The sequence below is a fragment of the Canis aureus genome, chromosome 9 (genome assembly GCF_053574225.1).
Source record: "Canis aureus isolate CA01 chromosome 9, VMU_Caureus_v.1.0, whole genome shotgun sequence".
In the NCBI taxonomy this organism is placed as follows: domain Eukaryota; kingdom Metazoa; phylum Chordata; class Mammalia; order Carnivora; family Canidae; genus Canis; species Canis aureus.
In genome coordinates, this window is record NC_135619.1 from 4,373,902 (window position 1) to 4,397,833 (window position 23,932).

Consider the following 23,932-nt stretch of genomic DNA (forward strand, 5'->3'; position numbering starts at 1 on the left):
TCCAGTGGGTTATTACACCCCTCCCTCCCTTAGAGTTGCACATTTGGCACATCCAGCCCCACAGGGCAGGCATCCTGGAAGAGGAGCGCCACCCCAATCTCTCCTCTGCATTTCTTTCGGGATCATTTCTTTTCTACCACACAAGACAGGTCATGCGGCCAAGTTAGGAACGTAGATATTGGCAGTCAGCCCAGTGGACTCCCACTCTACCTCTGTCACTACAAACTCACTGGAGTCCAGGCTCCCTTTCCTACAAAATGAGGAGGCTGGAGTTCAATTGGTAAAGTCCCTTCCAGTTACAGCAGTTCTGCTGCTTGTTAATAAAGAAGCGTGCTACCTCCTCCTCCACCAAACTGCATCTCTGGGTTGACTGGACCCCACATTCTTCACCTTCAGAGTGACCACCAACCAGCTCTCCCCTCCCTGCCTCACCCCTCCTTTTCACTCTCTTCCTCCTCTGCCTCTCTCTCTCTCTCTCTCTCTCTCACACACACACACACACACACACACACACTCACACACCCCATGTCCCTCGCAACCCCTAAGAATGGAGAAGTTCTCCCCTCGCAACTCTGCAGGCTACTTGTTTGCATACTATTTGCATGGATCCAGATGGCAATGTGACACTCGTTTGCATGAACGTATAGAAGACGTCATGAAATAATCAACCCAGCCTCTCTAACAGCTCAATGCTTCAGAGCCCTGAAATGGGACCAACAAAAAAAAAAATCTCACTAGGTACACCAGTGGTCTCCAGACCTTTGAGGACATCAGAAGGAAGTATCAGAGCTTCAAGGCACATTTATTTCTATCACATCTTCTAAAATGTTCTATTTTTGAACGGATGCATTACACTCCTCAAACCATATTAGCATAACAGGATATGCATGTAATTTATAAATATGTCTATAATGGGGCTTCAGGCTCAAAATGATCTTGGATATGGGGTGCATATGATAAAAAAAAAAAAAGTCCATCATAACTCTAGACCATCTGCCAAAGTTGGAAATAGTTACAAAGGTTTTAGTCCAACCATCAAAGCAACCAAGAGAGGATCCCAGGTAACCCTCTGCCAAGGCCCACCCTGTCCCACAGATACCAAAGCTCACTAGGGCACCAGTCAAACAGCTTGCCAACCCCCTGGGGGCCTCACAGCCTCTGGTGTCACCTTCTTCCCAGAGGTCTACTCCTGCTGTGAATTACCATCAGTGAGGCTCACATTTTAGCCAAAAGAACATTGGCACCCACCCAAGGAACCCACTCTCTTTCCAGAACAATTGGCCGTGGCCTTCAGGACTTTTTATTTCAAGAGTATACATTCCATTCGAGGGTGAGGAGTGTTGCAGAGAAATTGCTGGTCCTTTCTAGATCTTCTCTTTGGGATTTACTCAGTGAAACCAGAAGCATTTTTTATCAAACAGAAAAAATATAAACTTCGTCTTTAAATAGATAGATGACAGAGAGACAGACTGACAGATGAAAATAAAGAAAAATTGGCTCTCTGGATGAAGAACCCTCACGTACATCAATCCAAGCTACTCCCAGCTGGGAGGGTTCCCAGAGACACGGGCTGCTAAACGTGAAGGAACTTCATAGAAAGTAAGAAGTCACTGTTTCGTGAGTGAAGACTTCACTGTGGCGGGATTAGGACTTGACCAGAGCACAGAAGCCGGAGATGCCAGGCTACTCACCCACACACTGGTTGCTCTCATCCATCTGGTATCCAAAGCGGCATATGAGAGGCCTCGAAATGGTGGGGTAGTTTGGAGCTGATAGTGGTGGGGCCGCTGCTGGGTACGGACCCGTGTATGGGTTTGAGTAGGGGTTCGAGTAGGGCCCTCGGTACACTGGGTTTGTCCGGGGGATGCATAAATACCCGCCGTTTTGGTTAACACACATCATGTCTCCTCGGCAGGCCTCAGGGATGGTCCGGCATTCATCAATATCTGGAAGGGCCACGGAAAGGATGAGTGTTAGCGGCTCCCTGCCCATGCCCTACGTGCTGCATATTTAAGCCAAAGACCCCAAGACCTCTTCACTACCACATGCTCCCAGACGCTGAGGAGAGTCCCTGGTTCATCACTGCAGGGACTCTCACATGCTGGCTAAATGGGATCACACTGACCAGCGTCACCTGAGCATCAGCCATTAGAGACCACATCACCATTTGGGGGCCGTATCCACAAAACATTATCACCCCCATTTGAAGCCCAAGTAAAAACACTATCAATTAACATGAATAGAAGGAAAAACAGGAAAAAGGAATCTATAAATACTAAACTAGAGGATCTCTCTGTGAGTAACACCTCAGAGGCCCCCCTGTGCCCCTGGGAAACATGGGGACAGACCTAATCATTACTCCCACCTCTACTCCAAATAACAGCTGGGCACGGGAGACAGCCACTTGCACGCAGGAAGACGTCCGGCCTGGCTGAGAGCTAGCCACCTATTAGCAAAGTGGAGGCTTCCTTGCAGGTCAGCTCACACTGAGCCCACAACAGGCCCATTTCCAGACAGGCTAATGTTCTGCTCATCATGCCAGGAGCAGGAGGCAGGTTCCTGAGAAAATCGGCCCTGCAAGGATGGGGCAGGGGACCCCTGGGCTCTGGCTCCAGCATAGCAGCCTACTATCTGAGCCTACCCGCTGGGCCCTGTTGCAGCCTTGGGGTCACTCCACAGGGGCCAGCGCCTGGGGGACACATGTCGGAAGCCCGATGGCTCACCCCAAGCAGCCCCTCCAAAGAAATGCACACGAAGGCCCACCAGGAAAGGGAAATGCTGAGGCTCAGGTGCCCCATCTGCAGCCGTAAGCCTGAGGCCCTCCAGAAGGCCGGTGGGACAGAAAACAATGGCCCGCTGCCCCCCTCTCTGCCCCTGGCGCACCCCCGTCCCCCAGTGCCTCTAATCAAAGTGCACACCCAGGTTTTCCACAGCAGGGTTGTGTTGTTCCTCACCACTCATCACTTTTGGGAACCATGTGTCTCTCCTCTGGGTCTTAGCTGACGTGAGCTCCAGGAAGACACAGCCCCTGGCTTCCATCAAATATAATCAAAAAGCTAAATACACCCCCCAGGTGGGAGCAAGTGGGGCTGCCTTATTGTCCTGGTAGAGGAGCTATGCTCCAGCCACAGCAAACTATTCTGTACTCGCAGTGTCCTTTCCACCCTGGTCTTCACTTCTGCTGTTTCTTCCACTTGGGATGCCATTTCTCAGGATCCTACTCATCCCTCAGTTCTCAATTCAGGGGCACCTGAGTGGCTCAGGACATGACTCCGGGGTCCGGGGATCCAGGACCTCCCTCTGCCTATGTCTCTGCCTATGTCTCTCATCTGATAAATAAAACGTTAAAAAAAATACTAGATTCAAATGTGGCCTCCATGAAGGCTTTTTTTATTGACCCCTGACATAAGACATCACTGCCTCCCCTACTTCTGTAGGGCCCATGGCTCTGGCCTTAACTCGGCAATGATTGTTATTCCAGCACATACGGTGTTCTCTCTGTCCAGGTCTACCTTTTCCACCAGATGACGTACTAGGAGAATAGCCCCCAAATGTCAGTCCTCATCCTCGGAACTGGTGGCAGCATCAGGCTACTCAGTAAAGGAAAATGAGGTAGCAGGTGGAATTTAAGCTGCTACCCGGCTGACCTTGAGATGTGGGGGGATTACATGAGTGGGCCCAGTGTCATCACAGAAGTCCTTAAAAGCAGAAGAAGAGGCAAGAAGGGTCAGTCAGAGAGATGTGACAACGGGAAAAGAAGAGATCCAGAGCCTGTGAGGGACTTAACCCACAGTGGTGGCTCTGAAGATGGAGGAGGGGACCACGAGGCAGGGGATGAGGAGGGAAAGACCTCTACTGACAGCCAGCAAGGACCTGGGGGCTCCAGTCCTGCAACTGTGGGAAATGCCACGGGAATGCAAACTGGTGCAGCCACTACAGAGAGGGATCTGGAGGTTTCTCAAAAAGTTAAAAATAGGACCACCATATGGTCCAGCAATCCCAATTTTGGGTATTTATCTGAAGGAAATGAGAGCAGAACCTCAAAGAGACACCTGCACTCCCATGCTCCCTGCAGGGCAGTTCACAAGAGCCAAGACGTGGAAGCCACCAACGTGTACATCAGCAGAGGAATGGATAAGGTGGGTGAAGATGTGTTTATATCAAGGTACACACGCACACACACATATTCATACACATGCACACTCAGTGGGCATTTTCAGCCATGAGAGAGAGAGAAGGAAGTCCTGCCATTTCCAACACCATGGATGGACCTCGAGGGTGTTACGCTAAATGAGATAAGCCAGGCGCAGGAAAACAAATCCTGTACGACCTCCCTTATATGTGGAATCAAAAAAGCCAAACTCATAACAATCGTGAGTAAAAGGGTGGCTGACAAGGGCTGGGGTCTGGGAGAGGCTGGTGAGAGGAACAAAGTCTCAGTTATAAGTTGCGTGCGTGCTGGTACAGCACCGTGAGGGTCGCTGACACACTTGGAAACTGCTAAGAGAGCAGATCTCACATGTTCTCACCATAAGAAAAGAAAGGTGACTATGTGGTGTGACGGAGCTGCAGCAGGGGCTGCGGCAGCGATCACCGTGATACGTACGCGTGTCACACCAATGAGTCCTACCTACACCTTGAGCTCACACAACGTGGTGTGTCCATTGTATCTCAATGTTTCCAAAAAAAGGAAGTGGATTCTACCAACACCACCAGTGAGCAGGGACAAGGAGTCTCCCCGAGAGCTCCTCGAAAGGAGCAAAGCCTTGCTGGACCTCCATGTTTGCCTGGGAGACCCCCATACAACCTCCGACCTACCAATAACATAGATAATGATCCATAGATCACTGAGCTGGGAGATACATTTTTGTTGTTTAAACCACTACATCTGTGGCCATTGGTTACAGCAGATAGGAAGCGAATGCGGAGAGCCCCGGGGACACGGATCCGTGTGGCCCTTCCTGCCCCCTCGCAGGACTGCCCACAAAGGAGGTGATTGACCAAAGGCCATTCTTGACACCTTCTGTGGCCCTGTTTTCTTCCACGATCCAGGCCAACACAGATTTCATTATGTCGAGCAACGGCCGAGACAGACATGGCCCTGTCATCGGGTCTATCACCAAACATCCCCCACCCCAGCGCAGGATCCTCGGAGGCCCCGTACCTAAACACTGTCCTGACGAGCGGTCCAGATCGAAGCCATTAGTGCATTGTTGCTGCAGGCAAGGAGAAAGGAGACAGAGGTGAGCTTGTAGTCCTTCGTTTTTTTTTTTGTTTGTTTTTTGTTTTTGTTTTTGTTTTTTTAATATAAAAGTATTACAAGGATATCACAGAAAGTTCCAGAAATGAAGTAAAGGAAAAAAAAAAAGCATCTGTAACACCAACACCTATTATAAGGCCTATTTACCCCCATTCTTCTTAGTATTTTTTATCATCATTGTACACTGAGCATCACTCTTTAACCCCCGCCCCCCACGTCATTGCTTCAAAACCCCCAATTGTAGCAGATTTGGGGGCTATCTCCCACTGTAGCTATGAAGGGCAGTAACCACACTTGGTCTGCATGGTGATGAGGCACATCTGTATTCATCTCTTTCCAAGAATGGCTACAACTGCGGTTAAGGGCGATCACTCTTACCCCAGGTGCTATGTGACCCCTTGTCAGGGACTGCGGTGAGCACCCTGCCTGCTGTGACATCCCCTCCCTGCACCCTCCACCCTGAAAGCTGTACACACAGCAAAGTGGTGGGTTTGGTAAGAAAAGCCGACTTGGGGAAACCCCTCTACTTGCATCTCGGCACAACAACCACACAAAGATGCTTCCAGAAATAGGCCTCAACAGTCCCCAAGGGTCGTGGTCTTCACGTGCACCTCAAGGCACAGCTTTACGGCCTCAGAAAAATGTCATGGGGCCGACAGATCTCGGAGGCGAGGTGGAGAAGGAATGCTTCTGACCATGGGGATCCCCTCCCTGGCCCTCCCTGCAGCTCCCAGGGCTTGGCTTCCCAGGGCCATGGGCTGGTGCTTGGAGATGATGGAGTCAGCCTGTATTCATGGGAGGGCTCTGGAGGCTCAGGGCCTCAGGGCCTCAGGGCAAAAGAAAGGGAGCAATGAGCCAGGAGGCTGTGCCATAAAGCTCGGGAAACCGCGAGACGGATGTCCGGGACTGGCTTACCCACTAAGCGCCAGTGAGGGCTCAAAGCCACCAGCCTGCCCGGCATCAGCCTCTCACCTACAACTTCCTCTGCCTTTATCTCCTCACCCGTGAATGGGGGTGACAGTGCCTCCTTCCAGGCGGTTCCAAGTGTCAATGTTTGTAAAGGGCCTAACATGCACCGTGCAGCCCAGGACCCTGTCCTCCCTGGGCCTGGATGTCACCGTCTGTCACCGTGAGGCTGGACCACCAAACTCCAAGGCCCCTCCAAGACCCTGTCTATCCCTAATAGCCTGAATCTATTTTGAAATTCGTAATTTGAAGTGAAAAAAATATACTCCCCCACCCTTAGCCCTGCTCCGTGGTAAGGCCTCACTCATTTCTGAGCTAGAGTTAGAGGCCGCTCTGAGTTTTCAGGAGGGATGTACCCACAGCCCCCAAGGCTAACATAGACATGGCTTCGTAAAGTCCGGGCCCCCACCTGAGCCTCCCCCCCCCCAGCCCTCCACACTCCTGCCAGGGGCTTGGCCCAGACGCAGGACCCCCATTCCGCTGGGGATGCGCGTCTATGGAGACACAGTCCCACATGGGCCACGTGCACGAAGGGCACCGCCGCCCCCAAGCACCACAGCACCTCTGACTTCTCAACACTGACTGTGAATCAAGACCTGAAAGACATCACGGAGGCAGCGGATCCCATTCCCAGTCTCAGATTAGGGATCAGAGGCCTCAAGTCACAGCCCTGCCACTTAAAGACGACGACGTTGTCACCAGGGGCAGGCAACCGCCTCTCAGAGCCTGGCTGCCCCCTGCATGCAGGGGTGGAGCTCAGCTCAGGTGAGCTGTGGCGCCCCCTCTGCCCCCCCCCACCCTGGGATTCCAAAACGCAGGGCTGGACACCCTCATTCCGATATTTAACATGCTTCTAGATAATAAACAAAGTCAAAATCATACCTGTGCCTTCCCAGGGCTCAGAAGACAGACAGCCAGAATGGTAACGGTGAGAATCCTGCGGGGAGCAAGAAGTTGATACATAAATACCCATGATCGTTCCAGAATCCAGGTCTGGGAACAAACATGGGTCTCACGCTGCCCATGATCCTGCAATGGGGACTCCACCCTGTGTATTTATGGGGGGGCCAGGTCAGCAGGCTCCAGATGCCCCCGATCGCCCCAAACAAAACCACGCCTCTTCTATTGGTTTCGAGTGTTGGGATAATGTGTAAGATGACTTTTCTTTTTTAGGTAAAAGGTTTTGTTGCTTCAAAGAGAAAGTCTGAAACCCACCCCTGTGGCATGACCAATGTACTGACCGACTGCGCCGTCTCTACCTCTCACACAAGATTTGCCTGAGGTTGGAACGTCTTTTTCCTGAAACGGATTCAGGAGTGACCAAGCCCACAGCACCCTCGAGGGAGGAGGCAGGCACCCACGTGAAGCACTCGAGCCCTGGGGCACACGGGGGTCGGCGGGAAGTCCCCTAAGCCCAGAGCTGCCCGCAGGCCCGCCGCCCCCAACCTCCCCGAGCCTGCACCTCCCAGGCTTCGGCACCCACGAGCTTCCATCCAACAAAATCGTGGTGGCCAATATGCCTTAACCTCGCAGTGTAGATGCCACCTTACATCTGTCAGCATGGCTTATAATCAAAAGAGCAGAAACAGGGGCCCGGGGGTGGGGGTAGGGCTCAGCGGTGAAGCGTCTGCCTTCAGCTCAGGGCATGACCCCGGGTTCTTGGGATGAGTCCCACATCGGGCTCCCCACAGGGAGCCTGCCTCTCCCACTCCCTCTGCTGCTTACCCTGCTTGTCCTCTCTCTGTATATAATAAAGAAATAAAATATTTTCTTTAAAAAAAGCAGAAAACAGCACACGTTGGAAAGGATGTGAAGCCACTGGAAGCCTGTGCGCAGTCGGTGGGGAAGTCTGATGGTGCAGCTGGGTGGTAGCCGCCCGGGAAATTAAAACTGCATGTACCATAGGCTCCAGCAATTCCACGCCCTGGAGAACACGCAGACGAAGTGCAACCGGGGCCCTGATGGGGTATCCACACACCCGGGTTTACAGCAGTGTCATTCACAACAGCCCGAGGCTGAAAGCAACCCCAGGGTCCCCAGGCGGAGGGGTGGGTGAGCAGCGGAATATTCGGAATATTCCTCGGCTTACCAAGGAGGGGATTTGCGGCGGGAGCCAGGCCACCCCAGGGACAGCCCCGGGGATGGGGGGACAGGGAGCTGGGGACACGACCCCCTCCAGCAGAAGGATAAATACCCTCCAAGTGTGTTTACCTGAGGGCCATGAACAGCTAAAGGCCTAGAGAGAGTTGGACGGGGACGCGGGGGGCACAGGGGAAGGAAGAACGGGGGTGGGGCGGGGGGAGGCAGTGCTTCGCAAGGACGGAGTCTCAGTTTTGCAAGATGAGAAGAGTCCTGGAGACCCACCGTGCGACTGCACCGAGGGCAGTCAATGCTACCCAATCCTAAACTCAAAAAGGGATCCCGATGCTGTAGGGGCACCTGGAGGGTTCCGTTGGTCAGTGTCTGACTCTTGATTTTGGTTCAGGTTGTGATCCCAGGGTTGTGAGATTGAGCCCCATGAAGGGCTCTGTGCTCAGAGGGGAGTCTGATTGAGACCCCCTCTTCCTCTGCCCTCCTGCTCATGCTCGTGTGTGCTCTCTCTCTCAAATAAATGAATAAACAAATCTTTTTTTTTTTAAATGATGACAATGGTTTAAAAAAAAAACCTATGTAAATGAAGAGCTATTTAGTGCTATTTTAGTGTCTAGTTCTGTAATGATTCATCCAAGTGAGTGCTCTTTGCCAACACAGATCCTAGACAGAAGAGCAACCAAACTGTGACCCCATCGCCACCCTGGGGAGCTGGCGGGAGTGCCACCTGAACCCGTACCATCTCTGCAGGTTGGCAAGGGCACTTAGAGACAGGCCCCGTGAGCACCACGTGAGCCAGGATGCGGGCAAGGAAAGGGCCGCCTGAGAAGGCTTCCTGGAGGAGGTGCCTTGAAGACCTGCCACTATCAGCGCACACCTCTACTCTACAACTCCTCCCTCCATAAAAAGAACTTTCGATAGATGCCACTCAGTGCATGACACAAGGTTCATGTGAACCAGCAAGCCCGAGGGCTCAGAGGGCCCTGGCACTGAGCTGACATTCCGGGGAGGGCAGAACTGAGATGTGGTGCGAGAAGACGCGGGCTCGCTTCCTTCCTCGAGCCCCGGATCCAGAGAATAAAGACCCTGAGAGTCCACATGTTCTCATCTTGTCTGAGTGCCTGTGTGAGCCAGGTCTTATAATGCCCGAGACAGCCCTGACCTTATAAAGTGCAGAGCCAGATCCCAGGACTGCTTGATATTTGTGATGGCCAGATTTATATCTGGAAGGAATGAAAGAACAATAACAAATTTTTTTTCCAAGCTGTATATTATGAATTTCAATGTTTTCCTGTTTCTTCACACGAAGTTTCCTTTCGCCAGGTTATAAAATCCTGTCTCGTTTATGTTGGAGACGGAACAGCCTGGCTGAAGGCGGCAGGCTCCAGGAGCTAGTGGAAGAGGCACGCTGACCCCCGGCCCCCGCCCCCGCCCCCGCCCCATCTGCCCGGTACCCCCCTACCCTGCGGGGCAGCCCCCGGCAGGTCCGCTCTGAGCGCTGCAGCCTGAAGCCTGGCCTTGGCGGGAGCCTTGGGGTCGATGAAGACGGGTCTTTTGAAAACGAAGCGGCTCCCGCCTCGCTGCCCTGCCCCTCCCGTGAAGGCAGATGCCCGGTCGCGCAGAGCCCCAGGAGCCTCCGGAGGTGAAGGCTCGCCCGAAAGTCCGGGGCAGCCTGCTGCCCGCCGAGGCCCGCCCGCCGCCGCCCGGCTCGGTCCCGGGAGCCCGGGGGTTCCTCGGCTCGGGCCGCAGCTTCCCCGGAGGGGCCGAAGCGCGCTCCCGTGTTCTCCGGCTGCCGACCCGGTCCCCGCGGCCGCTGGCTGGGGCTGGGGCTGGGGCTGGGCGCCGGGATGCGGTCGCGCGGCGCGGCCAGGTGAGCGCCCGGCCCGCCCCGGAGACCCCGGCTCGGCTCGGCTCGGCTCGGCTCGGCTCGGCTCGGCTCGGCTCGGCGGTGCGAGCGCGCGGGCGGCCCGGGGGGGGGGGGGGCGGGGGCGGGCGACCCCCGGGCGGGCACCTACCTCTGGAGTCCCGGCATGTCCGCGGCGCGGGGGCCGGGGCCGGGGCCGGGGCCGGGGCCGGGGCCGGGGCCGGGCGGGGCGGCGAGGGGCGGGGGCCTGCAGCCGCGGCCTGGGCTGTGGCGCCGTCCGCGGGGCTCCGGGGCTGCCGTCCGGGGCACCAGCCCGTCGCGGAGGGGCCGGAGGGGCCGGGAGGGGCCGGGAGGGGCCGGGAGGGCCTGCGTCCTGCGGCCGCGGCGGAGCCCGCTCGGGGAGCACCTGGTTCCGCTTAGCCCCGCTCAGTCCAACTGCAGGAGGAATCTTAAAAATGAACACTTCATTTTCTAAGTATGTTAAACAATGCAAATGGGGCCTCGGTCTGCACACAGCTGGTTCGGATTACAGCGCTCACCCCTGGCGACGCTCCTCACAACAACCTGGGGCGCCCGCCAGCCCCCGGCCCGCCCCGCCCCGCCCCCGGCCCCCGGCCCGGCCCGCCCCCGCCCCCGCCCCCGCCCCCGGCCCGCACCCCAGGGCGGCGACCGGCGGGCCGGGGCGGGGCCGCGCCCGGGGGGGTGGAGCCCGCAGCCCGCGCAGTGCGCACCCCGGGCCACGCGCCCACCTGCACCACACGGCGCCCGGCCGCGAACCCGCACGCCAGGCCCCTTCCCCGGGCGCCGCGTCCCGGAATGTCTCAAGAAAGCTTGAAAAAAAACTGTCATTAGAATCTTAAAAAGGGGATGAGCGCTGGGTGTCAGTTACGACGTTGGCAAACTGAATCCAAATGAGACTTTTTAAAGAATGAAATGAATTTTAAGACTTTTAAAAAAAAAGTGTTCCTTGGCCTGAAAGTGATTTTAACGAGGGAAATGGTGATTGGAAAAGACAAAAAAGGACAGTCGGGGAAAGCAGAACGATGGCAAAGAACCCAAAAAAGCATTATGTTCAGTGTTTTACATCCAGTGTATCGGCCGCTTCAAACTGTTTCTTTTTCTTCCTTTCTTTCTGCTTTTAAGCATTGAACCTTTTTCCTCAGCAAAGACACTGTTGCAGAAAAGACAATGGATTGCGGAATTGGCACTAGTCCTAACTCCTCCTTCTTCACCTGCGTCTCCCCTCCCTCCCCGCAGCAGGGCCCACCCTGGAAAGGCCCTGATGAGGAGGCCCTTTCTCCTCCGGACACTGTGCGCAGTAGGAATTAGGATCTCGGCTCCGGGAGACTGTGGGACTTTAGGGAGGGCACCTGGGTGGCTCTGCGCTGGAGTGTCTGCCTTCACCTCACCGGGTGATCCTGGGATCCTGGGAACCTGTCCTGCAAGGAGCCTGCTTCTCCCTCTGCCTGTGTCTGCCTCTCTGTTTCTCATGAATAAAATCTTTAAAAAATAAATAAAAATACATTCTATTTATAGCGTTGTTCACCGATCCCAATTGTGAAAGCTTATAAACAGCCTTAACGTCCATCAGCTGGGACCAATAGGGTTAAATAACACACGGGACTTCCAAACCCGGACTATTATGCAACCAACAAAAAAAAGCTGGGCACATCAGAGAACGTACTGGATGACTGCTTTTATATAGAATTCTGAACGCCCTCGTGACTGTGGGCACTTCTGGATGCTGATAACATTTGAGTTATTACTCTGGGGACTGGTTACACAGCGGAGTGGACACTCAGGATTTGTGAAGGCTTACATATGTCACACTTCATTATTTTTTTTAAAGGACAGAACCACTTCCTTGTGTGCTTGATATTGAAAGATTTCCAGCAGAGTCAAAAATGGTAGGATATCAGTAATTTCACATAACTCAATATAGTATATTAAGTGTAAAAGCAAGTTGTAGAACTGTGTGGAGCATGACACCATTTGAGAAAAAAAAATATGTACACAAGTTCTTACTTCTGTATGTAAAGAAAAGGCATCTCTTGCAGGATACATGAGAAGCTTAGTGTTGTGTCCTAGGAAGGAAATGGGGGAGGCAGCTGGGAAAAAGAACTGAAAGGAAAATTTGCTCTTCACTGTTCATCTTTTGGTAAAATTTGAATCTCATACCATGAGCATGTATTACCTGTTCAAAATATGAGGTTATTGTAGTTTAAACATATATTGGGGAGGGGGGCACCTGAGTGGCTCAGTCATTCGGCGACAATCTTGACGTCGGTGCAGGTCATGATCTCAGGGTTGTGAGATCCAGCCCCACATCAAGCTTCATGCTGGGCATGGAGTCTCTTTGGGATTCTCGCTTTCCTCTCTCTCAGCCCTTCCACCACTTCTTTCATTCTGTCTAAAAAATAATAATAATAATAAAATTAAACATATATTCTATTTATGTGGTGCTATTTGGGAAGTAAGGAGTTTTAAATGACTTAACCCATGGACCTCGCTTATAGTATCAACTGTCTTGAGGGAAAAAAAGGGGGAGAAAATTAATATGCCTGTTTTCTACAAATTGAGCAAATTGGGGATCTTGAAAGCAAAACTGTCCAGGGACCCATTATGGGCCAGAGATTGTTTCCATTTTAAGACTCCAAGATTAGGAATGCAAACTGATACAGCCACTCTGGAAAACAGTATGGAGGTTCCTCAAAGACTTAAAAATAGCCCTGCCCTACGACCCAGCAATTGCACTGCTGGGGATTTACCCCAAAGAGTCAGATGCAGTGAAACGCCGGGACACCTGCACCCCGATGTTTATAGCAGCAATGGCCACGATAGCCAAACTGTGGAAGGAGCCTCGGTGTCCATCGAAAGAGGAATGGATAAAGAAGATGTGGTCTATGTATACAATGGAATATTCCTCAGCCATTAGAAACGACAAATACCCACCATTTGCTTCGACGTGGATGGAACTGGAGGGTATTATGCTGAGTGAAGTAAGTCAGTCGGAGAAGGACAAACACTGTATGTTCTCATTCATTTGGGGAATATAAATAATAATGAAAGGGAATAGAAGGGAAGGGAGAAGAAATGTGTGGGAAATATCAGAAAGGGAGACAGAACATGAGAGACTCCTAACGCTGGGAAACAAACAAGGGGTAGTGGAAGGGGAGGTGGGTGGGGGGATGGGATGACTCGGTGATGGGCACTGAGGGGGGCACTTGATGGGATGAGCACTGGGGGTTATATGTTGGCAAATTGAATTTAAATTAAAAACAAACAAATAAATAAATAAAAATTGAAAAATAAAATAGAATAAAATAAAACTCCAATAAATAAATAAATAAATAAATAAATAAATAAATAAATAAATAAAACTCCAAGGTTGGAAGAGGGGAGTTAGGGTTGCAATGAAAGACCTGGTCTTTGTCTTGGTTTCACCACCTACCTGCTAGGGTGACCTCTGGTGAATCACTTAACTTGCATCTCGGTTTCCCCATCTGCAAAAGAGAGATAATATTTATCTCTCAGGGTTGATGTGGGAATAGAATAAAAGTTGGTGATCCTCATGATAGTCACTGTGTCCAACTCCTTACCCTATACAATCCCCTCCAAAATATCTTTGGGGGGGATTGTATATCTAACAGATGGGGGCACCTGGGTAGCTCAGTGGTTGAACATCTGCCTTTGGCCCATGGTGTGACCCTGGGGTCCTGGGATCAAATCCCACATCGGCTCCCTGCATGGAGCCTGCTTCTCTCTCTGCCTATGTCTCTGCCTCTCTCTCTGTGACTTTTTTTTTATCTCAAAAAAAAAAAAAAAAAAAAACTAAAACAGAGAACAAGGGGTTCTGTGTGTGCACATTGAATCTTTGTCCGTTGCTCAAGATCCTTCACAGCGTGAGTTCTACTATGCCGAGTCTCACCCCCACCCCCAGTTTTGCCAACTACGCACCTGCTGACCATGACTTCTTTGACCTGATGAGAGCTCTCAGTAAAACATCCACCATGACTGCGCCCCAGTGCCGTGCTGCATACATTGGCCCGGATCCGCTTCTCTTTCTCCAGCACTGTGGGGGCTGCTGCTGACTTGGGTGCCAGCAGCTTCTCCCGCTCTGTCTACACAGCCTGTCTGCAGAGACCTGGTGAGAGGCTTTGCCAGGCGGCCCAGGCCCGTCAGCACATGGGTTATCACAGCACATCCCTACTTAGAGGCTCTGTTGTAAGATGGGGAATGAGATTTGCTAAGCACCGAACCCTGGCGGCCTCTAGGGACCATGGCCTCCCTACATGCTTTTCCCTGTTGAGAAAACACTGAAGCCACACTGAAGTCCCAACAGCTGCTCTCCTGCCCTCGTCATGGTCACACATGGTCACAGCCACCACACAGCTTCACAGAATGTTCATGTGAGGACGTACAGGAGGGTCTCCCCTGCTCACTGGGACCCTCCTGCCTCCACTGACGCTCAAGATCCTCAGGGGCCATGGGCTAGAACACAGATAGGGTATTGATTTTTTAAAAAAAGACAATATTCCGGGCAGCCTGGGTGGCTCAGCGGTTTAGCGCTGCCTTCCACCCAGGGCCTGATCCTGGAGACCTGGGATCGAGTCCCATGTCGGCCTCCCTGCATGGAGCCTGCTTCTCCCTCTGCCTGTGTCTCTGCCTCTCTCTCTCTCTTTCTCTCTCTCTCTGTATCTCATGAATAAATTTTTAAAAATCTTAAAAAAAAAGACAATATTCCAATTGGGAAATTCACAAAGGTATACACTCAATGATATATTCTGACTCTTTTTTTTAAGATTTTATTTATTTATTCATGAGAGAGAGAGAAAGAGAGAGGCAGAGACACAGGCAGAGGGAGAAGCGGGCTCTATGCAGGAAGCCTGATGTGGGACTCGATCCCGGGACCCCAGGATCAGGCCTTGGGCTGAAGGTGGCGCTAAACCGCTGAGCCACCCGGGCTGCCCTATATTCTGACTCTTAATATTAAATTGCTTAATGCTTTTACTGCCCCAAAACAATTACATCACAATGCCTTTCTGAAAGCAAAAGCAAAACAGGGAAGAGGTTGTCATTGGATGTCTCTATCGTGCTAGAATCCACACAAACCCTCCCCTTTGATGCCCACAATGACTCTAAAATGGGCAACCCTCTAGTCGGCAGATGAAGACGACACCCAAAGAGATCAGGGCCACGCAGATGATGAACCCAAACCAATTCCAGCCCAAACCAAGCCTATTTGGCTCTAGGATCCTCATGCTTCCCAGTTCCCAAGATCTGCTTTCTCTGACTTGCTGGTCACATGGCTGGTTCCTTCCTTGTCATCACCCCCAACACTCCAGAACTGTATGGGGCCTCCCATCATCACCTTCCTTTCTCCTTTCTTAGCATTAATAAAACCTTTCACCTATATTACCCCAAGTTGGCCCCAAACCATCAGAAAACTAAAATCACTGCCAACATCCACAATAAGGATGGCTCAACTGCACAGGTCTTCACTACCTGAAGAGGGGACACCTGTGTGGTCCTGATGCCTCTGCAGCTCCTCCCGCCCCCCAGCTTAGCCAGCTGACATCTGGCCACGCCCCACCAGCCACCCAACATGACACTTCCTGAGTTTCCCAGGGCTCTCGTGGGCCAAGTGCAGTGACTTCTCCATTCCCAACTGTTCCTTTGTCCCTCTGAAGAAGTTGACCATTAATGACTCCCTTTCTCCTCTCTTGTATCTAAGTCATCCTGGCTTTCCCACTAGGACTGTGACCGTGTTGTCTCCAGCCCTCTTTCTTTCTCCTCCCACTAACAGAAGGGTCCCCCAAAGTTGGATCCAGCCTGCTGACTCTGTCTACAACCATCCTAGGAAGAGTCACTTGTCCCAGAACTGTTATGGGACATATGGTCCCATCAATAGTCAGCATGATGCTGATGATCCTTGAATAAAGGCCTCTCACCACCCCCAGGTCCTCCCAGCTCCTGTTCAATCCCAACATCCATTTCCTCTTCTGACTTATCAGCCACCATGTCCAGGTGATTAGTTCCCTCTCTATGAACTGAGAAGTCAAAATGACTCCATCCTGGTGGTAGTTTTTAGTTTGGGGTTGTGGCTGGTGGTGTTTTGCATTGATATATTTTTTTTCTAAGAGAAAACCTCAGCAGTCATGTTTGATGACAAAGTGACACGTATCCTGACATGATAGTCTGCGGGATGGTGGTCTAGGGCTACTCTGGCAGCCGCCTCCCTCTGAGGTACCAGAGATTGAAGCTCCATCACCTCACTGTTCGCAGTCTCTAGAGTGCTGACCTCCTCCTAGGTCCGAGGTGGCATGTCACCACCACACTCACCTCAGGAAGCAGGACAGAAGGCAAGGGCAGCACCCCGTTGCAAGGGATGCTGGGAGACATAGCCTGTGTCCTGAGAGTTCACAAACCGACTTAGCTCAGAACCTGGTTCCTCTGCCTGTGAAAGCAGAGTGGACATGGGGAGACACTACAGATATCTCAAGGAGCCCCAGCTGTGTCTCTACTTCCTTTGCCCATTTCTAGCTCTGTTGTCCTTCATGCTACAAGGTTTTCTCAGTTGGTCTTTTTCTTTTTCTTTTTCTTTTTTTTTTTTAATTTTTATTTATTTATGATAGTCACAGAGAGAGAGAGAGAGAGAGAGACAGAGACACAGGCAGAGGGAGAAGCAGGCTCCATGCACCGGGAGCCCGACGTGGGATTCGATCCCGGGTCCCCAGGATCACGCCCCGGGCCAAAGGCAGGCGCTAAACTGCTGCGCCACCCAGGGATCCCTTTTTGCTTTTTCATCTTGTGAAATTTTTTAAAACACGTACATTTTAATAGTTTTATGTATTTAAACATCTTAATGCCATCCTGCACGTCATGCTGATGTCAAAGCATCTAGTGAGCTTTAAAAACATGGGTTCTGCCTCTCTGGAGAACCCCGACAAGCTCGGGACCCTAGGTGAGTCTCTAACCTTGCTGAGCCATAGGTTCTCAGCTATAGAATAGGGGTGAAAACAACAACATGCTGCTGTGATGAAGACAGTGTCCATAAAGTCCCTAGAAGGTGCCAACGCATGGTAGGTCCCCAGTAAAGGTCCGGAACATCTCCCCACATGCCACATCCCTATGGTGCAAGTCAGCTTGCATTGGCCAAGGGAGGTACAAAGAAGTTCCCCCGAGGCTTGAGGATGGTTAAGAAGGATGTTGCCTGGAGGACGGGGCCGAGCCCTGAAACTTATAAATCATTTACTGTAACCCCTTAATTTTACAAATGTGGAAAATGAAAGCCCGGAGAGGCTCATTTACCTAAGATCATAGGATTAGAGGCAGAACAGAAATCGAAACCCAGATTTTCAGGGCTCTTCCCTGATCTCTAGCTGTGCTTAAACCAACTTGTTCAAAGATATTCGAATTTTCTGCACATGCTTGGAATTCTCAGGAAATCCAGTGAATTGTGAAAACACCTGGTCTTTTCTTATGGATTATTTTAACTGGTCCTGTTTTTAACATCTAACCACATGTAAAATACGGGATCTCAGCCATAATAGACCCTCTGCCATGGGCCCCATAGTCACACGCAAGAGAATAGTTATTGGCATTCTTCTAATTTGTCATCTCTATTTCATTTTTGTCTCTCTCTTTTCTGACAGTTAATGTGGATTGAGGGTAGGGGCAGACTTAATATAACTGTATAATGGCATGACGTTCACATTATCTCATTTCCTCTTTATGAGCCATGTAAGATCGGCAGTTCCCAAATTCCTCAATGTACCAGACCAGTAAAATCAACACCCTCAAAAATTAGAGGGAACGGTATTATGTCAACTTTTAATTCTGCCAACATAAAATTAAAGATCAACACGACTATCATGTATGTCATCATACTGCACCGAAGAGAGGACTTTTAATGCCGAACGTGGGACAGGCCTTGCAGGCCTCCCTCTGCATCCAGACAGGGTGTCAACTTTTCAGACAGGCCTGGAGGACTCAGCAAAGGGAGACAGCAGAAGTTATTTGATCTCTGTTGTCCCCCCAAAAGCAACAATATTGACTCTTGACTTATTACGGTTTGAGGGCGTGCTGTGCTGTGTGAAAAGGCTCTCAAAATAAGGAACGGGGATTGAAGGTGGTGCGAGAGGAAGCGACACTTGACAGCCCGGAGCTGGCAACAGTGGACGCTGCCATGAGTACGTGGGCTCCTTATGCCGCCTTCTCTGCTTTCATGTCCAAGTTCAAAACATTCTCTAATAAAAAGCTTAATTCCTGGGGTTCCCGGGTGGCTCAGCGGTAGAGCGTCTGCCTTCAGCTCAGGGCATGACCCTGGGGTCCTGGGATCAAGTCCCACATCAGGCTCCCTGCATGGAGCCTGCTTCTCCCTCTGCCTGTGTCTCTGCCTCTGTCTCTTTGTCTCTCATGAATAAATAAAATTTTAAAAAGAAAAAAAAGAAAAGCTTAATTCCTTAGAAAATAGGACACAACACTAAGCGGTGGTGAAGCTGGCTGACAAGTATGCATGTGTTTATTCTGTGTCCTTGAAGACACTTGAAATTCTGTCCTGGCCATCCCTGCTTGGAAGTTTCTGTGGACCCAGATCCCACATCTGGGCCCACACAGTTTCTTCTGACGGCTTTTTTCCTGAGTCTGGGTTATACTTTCTTCTTTGCATTGCTCATAATTTTTTATTGAAATCTGGACAATTTGGATTATATCATAGCAACCATGGCGTTCCGATGTATTTTTCTGATTTTTTTAAGCCTGATTCGCTTTACTCCAAGGAAATTTGTCTCTCCCCTGGGAGAGCGCAGCTGCTGGAGTCTCAGCTGTTTTGATATTCGTATTTTTATCCTGTGCTCTGGCCTCTAGGAGGCTGCTCCCGAGCGGCTTCCGTGGGCGGCCGAGGGCCCCGGGACTGGCCCGGATGAGAGCGCTCTGAGGCCGGTGCCCCTCAGCTTTCTGGGTTCCAGTCTCCCCGCTGGACTTCCACCGCTGGGCGCCTCACCCTGGCGGAGATTGTGACCTCAGGACCAGCAGAGCAGAGTTTGTTCCGCGTTTTAACTGCCGAAGTCACACTGTGTGCGTGGCCTACACACACACACACACACGCACACACACACACACACACACACACACACACACCCCGCCCCCATGGCAGAGCTGCGGGTTTGCAGGCTTGGCTTCTGCTGGTTTTCGCGGTGGGCTTGGAGCTAGGACACCTGGGAGGTTTGGAGACCCCCAGGCAGGAAGGCTACGGCCCCAATGGCTCTTACCTGAGGTTCTAGACAATCTTCAAAATCAACAATTTTCAGTTGCTCGCCTTCCTCTGGTCAGTTACCAGGGCCCCAGAATGGTTGGTTTTGACCATTTTAGTTTCTTTTTCTTTCTTTTTTTTTTTTTTTTTTTTTTTTTTTTTTTGCAGGGAGGAATTGGCTGACCTCATCCCACTGCTTTAGCCAGATGTCTCTAGATATCCTGTCTATTCTTAAATGTCTGAAATATTTGATACACACACACACAAATTAAAGGACAGCAGAAAATTATTTTTCACCAAGGAAACCTAATGTCCGAAGTGGGGCAGGGGTGGGGAGTGAAAAGGCTTATAAAAAACAAAAGTCTTAATTTGGCAAGTGGTCGCTCGGTGGAGAATCGGCATTTCCCAGCATCGGCGGTTTTCCGTACAGGCCACAGCTGGCAGGGGTGGCGAGGGCCCAGGCCCATGGCGGCCGCGTCCTCCCGCAGCAGGGCCGCACGTGCTGCGCATGAGGCTTTAGGGAGATGGCTGTGCAAGGATGCCAAAAATTTTTCGAAAGACACATTCCATGTAAGTTTTCAGAACAAAAAAAATCACCCCCTTAGTCCAGAACGTAACTCCCATCACCGTCAGCCCTTTATTCAGGGAGAGAGCCTGAAAAATCCCCTTTAGAAAGGGATTAACGTGTTGACTCCCAGATGTCCCCTGATTCTTTAAATACACCTCGATGGGAGAAGCTGCTCAGGGCCCTGAAGCAAGTATTTACCACCTGTTTTTCCAAGTCTTTTCTGTAAAGGAAGTCACGTTTCCCTTCCCTCCTTGGGACAGACCTCATCCTGGGGAAGTGTTTGCCTTTGCCCAAGGGTCAGAAGAAGGGCTTGAGGTCGGTTTCTGCCAGAGGTGTTTCCCAATACTGTGCCCTACAACATCCCATTGCCATTGATTGTATTTTAGATCTATTTTTGAAGGTTTTATTTTGAAAGTCATGTCTACACTCCACGTGGGGCTCAAACTCACAGCCCCGATATCGAGTCGAATGCTCCACGGATGGGGGCAGCAGGCGCCTTTAAGTGCCACATATTCCAGAAGACAGTGATGTTGCCCACGTGTTACAGGCCAACCATATCTAGGAAACAACTTTACCAACTGTTACATCAAGTCCACAGTGTGGGACCCAAGGAATTTAACAAAAATCCCCTACCCCTGGACAGGCAGAACAGGACTAACTCCATTCTGTGCTACACCCGCCACCTCCCCTATGACCCCCACATGACCTGCTTATTGCTTAAGGCGCTCCCCCACCCTAGTCAAGCCCCTGAGCACACCCTTACCGGAAACCTGCTCATATAGGAAGGCGGAACCCCTAACCACCAAAGAATGTAAACCCCGCCTTTTGCCCACCAAAACTGCACACCAATTCTGACCAGAGTGATAGGCTAGTTCAAACGGTCACTATAAATTATAATTCAATTGGCCACCTGCGTGTGGACCGACACGACTGTGCAACTTTCTGTGTGTGTTACAATCTCATTGGCCACTGGCCCCTGCTAAAACTGCTACGCCTCTTAACCTCAGGGTCCAAGTCCCTGCTCGAGCTTGTACCCTCGTGTGCTTGCATCGGTGTTGGCTCCTTGGTGGTTTCTTGGTTACACAATCTTGGGCACAACACACAGTATTTTCAACCTGGACTTAATTCCCAGGGGTGGAGGAGCCCTGGAGCCGAGGAGGGTGCCCTGTGAACACGGCCCCTGATGCAAATGGTCAGTGCTGGTACCGTGACACAGCCCAGTACCCACTTTTTAACACCGGGAGGCCTGAAAGGCCGATGCCCAAGAATAACCGAGGCAGAAACCCAACTAGGGGTTCAAATATTTGCCTTCAGTTTTTATTTTCATTCTTGAATTTTTCTTTATCTCCAAAACAAATACTGTTTTAATTATCGTGGATGATTGATTCACTGGATGCATTAATTATGGCAAAGCCACACTATAAACCTCTCAGATGTGCCCTGTGTTCACATGACCTAAGTCCCAAGGACAGGAAACAAGGTTCAGGTTCCCAACATTCTAGATCCCCTGAGAGCTGGGTGAGGGCAAGAGCTGCTCTCTCTTTATCTGACACAACCTGCCAGCTTGCTTCCTTCTCTAAGCACTAGTCCTGCTCAGGCCTTCCCGCTCCCACTGCCCACCCCCACCCCAGGCACCTCCTGCTGCTTCTCAGTCTCCCCTCCCCCCCAATCTCTCTGGTCTCAGAGCCTCCCCACTCCCTCATTTTCAGCCCCACCTGCTCGGCCTGCCCTGTCTTCTCTCCCTCTGGTCTCCATGAGGGCGGCCTTCCTTGCCAATTCCCCCTCCTCGAGGACCCTCCCCACAGCCCCCAGCCCTGGCCCCCCGCCCCGTGGTCTGGTCTGTGCTGGGCCCTTCCAGGGCCACTCGCACATGCTACCGCTCCCAACCCGGTAGGCCTTCCCTCCTCCTCCCTCCTCCTCATATCCTTTGTCTCTCGAGGTCTGACTTCTCAGAAGAGCCTCAGAAGAGCGGCCTACAAACAACTTCATTGCTCAGCACTGACTGACCACTGGACAACACGGCTTTGGCTTCTGCCATTCTATGAACAAGGCTCAAACTCAGCACCAACAACCTCCTGGGCCCTAAATCCAACGGACTCTTCTTCTAACTTACCTTGCCAGGGCGCCAAGCACTTCACACTTCTGATCTCTTCCTGCCTTCTCGGAACAACTCTCAGCTTCAGTAACACCCCCACTCCTGACACTTACCCACCTTTTTGGCAGTAATAATCACAACTTCTAAATTCTGTGTAGAACCACAGGCTTTATAAAGCATTTCCATAAGTTGTACATGTATTCATTTAATATTGCAATGAATATATGTCATTTGATCATTTACTATGTGGGTATTGGACGATGAGAGAAATCAGTCCCACAGTCAAGGCAATTTTGTTAAAGGTCCCAGAGAAAAGGTTGACCAGAATCAGTACTCCATCTCTCAACTTTAAAAACCATGCTCCTTCCAATATTACCATCACATGAACGGTTAAAAATATTCAAGTTTCACATCTCAGAAAAAAGGGAAGACATAAACCAATTATCTTGCTGAAAAACCAAGAGCCCAATGATGCCTATTACCTCTGGATGAAAATTAAAAGGCTGGCTAAATAATACCTCCCAGATCCTCTTTTTATACTAAATCTTCAGCATCTATTAAATTGTTCATATTTAACATTTCCACGGCTCACATCACATAGTATCCTAACAGCAACATCCGGTGAACACTTGAAGACATTAGCTTCCGTAGTTCATCAACTGCTGCTATAAACAACATGTGTAAGTCATTTCTTCCCCCTCTAAAGAAAAAGTCAGCAGCTGTTTGCTAAAAAAAAAATTTTTTATTGTGGTTAAAGACATTGCCAACTTACATATATCATTTTTATTTGGAGGATTTTTTTTTTTGTTTTTTTTTTGTTTGTTTTTTTTGCCTTGCAGTGGTCCTGAGGAATTCAGAAATGCATTGACTTAAGCTCTATAAAACATAACCCAATAGTAAGGCTGGGTTGTAAACTTCCCACATTTAGATATTTCCCTAAAAACCAAGACAACTTATCAAGTTTAATTAGAGAAACCTTAATAAGTTAAAAAGTAAAGACTAGCAATCACAAATGTCAGAACATTACAATACCATTACCTTTTCCATAGGAATATATAAAATAAGTATCAGTTATACTTACTGGATATTTACAAAGTTAAAGGAAATTTTTGTGGATGGAAGATGTTTTAAATGAAAAACTTCATTGGCTTGAAAAAACAGATTAAATTCTTTAAGTCTGACGCATAATGGCACTTCCCTGCTAATTCTCATCACTCCCCTATCCCTGAAGACGGAATTGTTTTCCATCTACTGGCTGGATAAGTATTTTGAGTCTTTTTCCCCTTTTCAATTAACCATTAAAAGGTTAAAATAAACAGGAGGCTTTATTTGCAGAGGATGGTTAATATTTTAATTGGCTGGCTTTAGGAAAGTCATTCCTTTTCCCCCATGTTTTTGTTATTTTGGTTTTCTACTTTCTTTTAAAAATCAATAATGGCAGGAACTAAAACTCAACCAACCATGATACAAGATTATATTAAACTCAAACTCAATGGCTGGATGGCTTTTCTACTATATTATAGCAGTTGAAAACATTAGGAATGTTATGAAAAACTGGCAGCTGAAGCAAAAATCAACCACAGATTCTAGTAAGTTTAGAGAGAAGTAAACAGTAAAAGGACTGTAGCTAAAATATTGTAGTAAAAATACTGTTCGCCATGTCCTATTGCTAACATCACAATTATATGCTTCATCATTGTATGGTTACCAAGATTCCTTGAGCAGATGGCTCATCTCTGACACAACTTGGTTTCAGAAAGTAGATGAGTTACGTCTGGTTTAGATCAACAAACACTTAGTATGCATACCACTGAGCTATAGTTTCAACCATGATA

The 23,932-nt window shown here is 50.2% G+C and overlaps 1 protein-coding gene and 1 long non-coding RNA gene across 2 annotated transcripts in view; both read right to left on the bottom strand.

The window, feature by feature from the left end:
- FBLN5 (fibulin 5) overlaps window positions 1–10,444 on the bottom strand; it is a 69,623-nt gene extending 59,179 nt beyond the window's left edge. Inside the window, exons 1-4 of the mRNA XM_077908512.1 lie at window positions 10,333–10,444; window positions 7,109–7,163; window positions 5,165–5,216; window positions 1,692–1,946 (exon numbers count right to left, since the gene is read on the bottom strand). Coding sequence (XP_077764638.1) covers window positions 1,692–1,946; window positions 5,165–5,216; window positions 7,109–7,163; window positions 10,333–10,349 — 379 coding nt within the window. The 5' untranslated portion in view covers window positions 10,350–10,444. The remainder of the gene's footprint in view (window positions 1–1,691; window positions 1,947–5,164; window positions 5,217–7,108; window positions 7,164–10,332) is intronic.
- Window positions 10,445–12,453: 2,009 nt separating this feature from the next.
- Window positions 12,454–19,757, bottom strand: LOC144320000 (uncharacterized). Its single transcript, XR_013385603.1, has 4 exons — window positions 19,454–19,757; window positions 14,139–14,336; window positions 13,629–13,684; window positions 12,454–12,587 (listed from the first exon to the last, which is right to left on the bottom strand). It is a non-coding gene; the product is annotated as an uncharacterized LOC144320000 (long non-coding RNA).
- Between the last annotated feature and the right edge of the window lie 4,175 nt (window positions 19,758–23,932).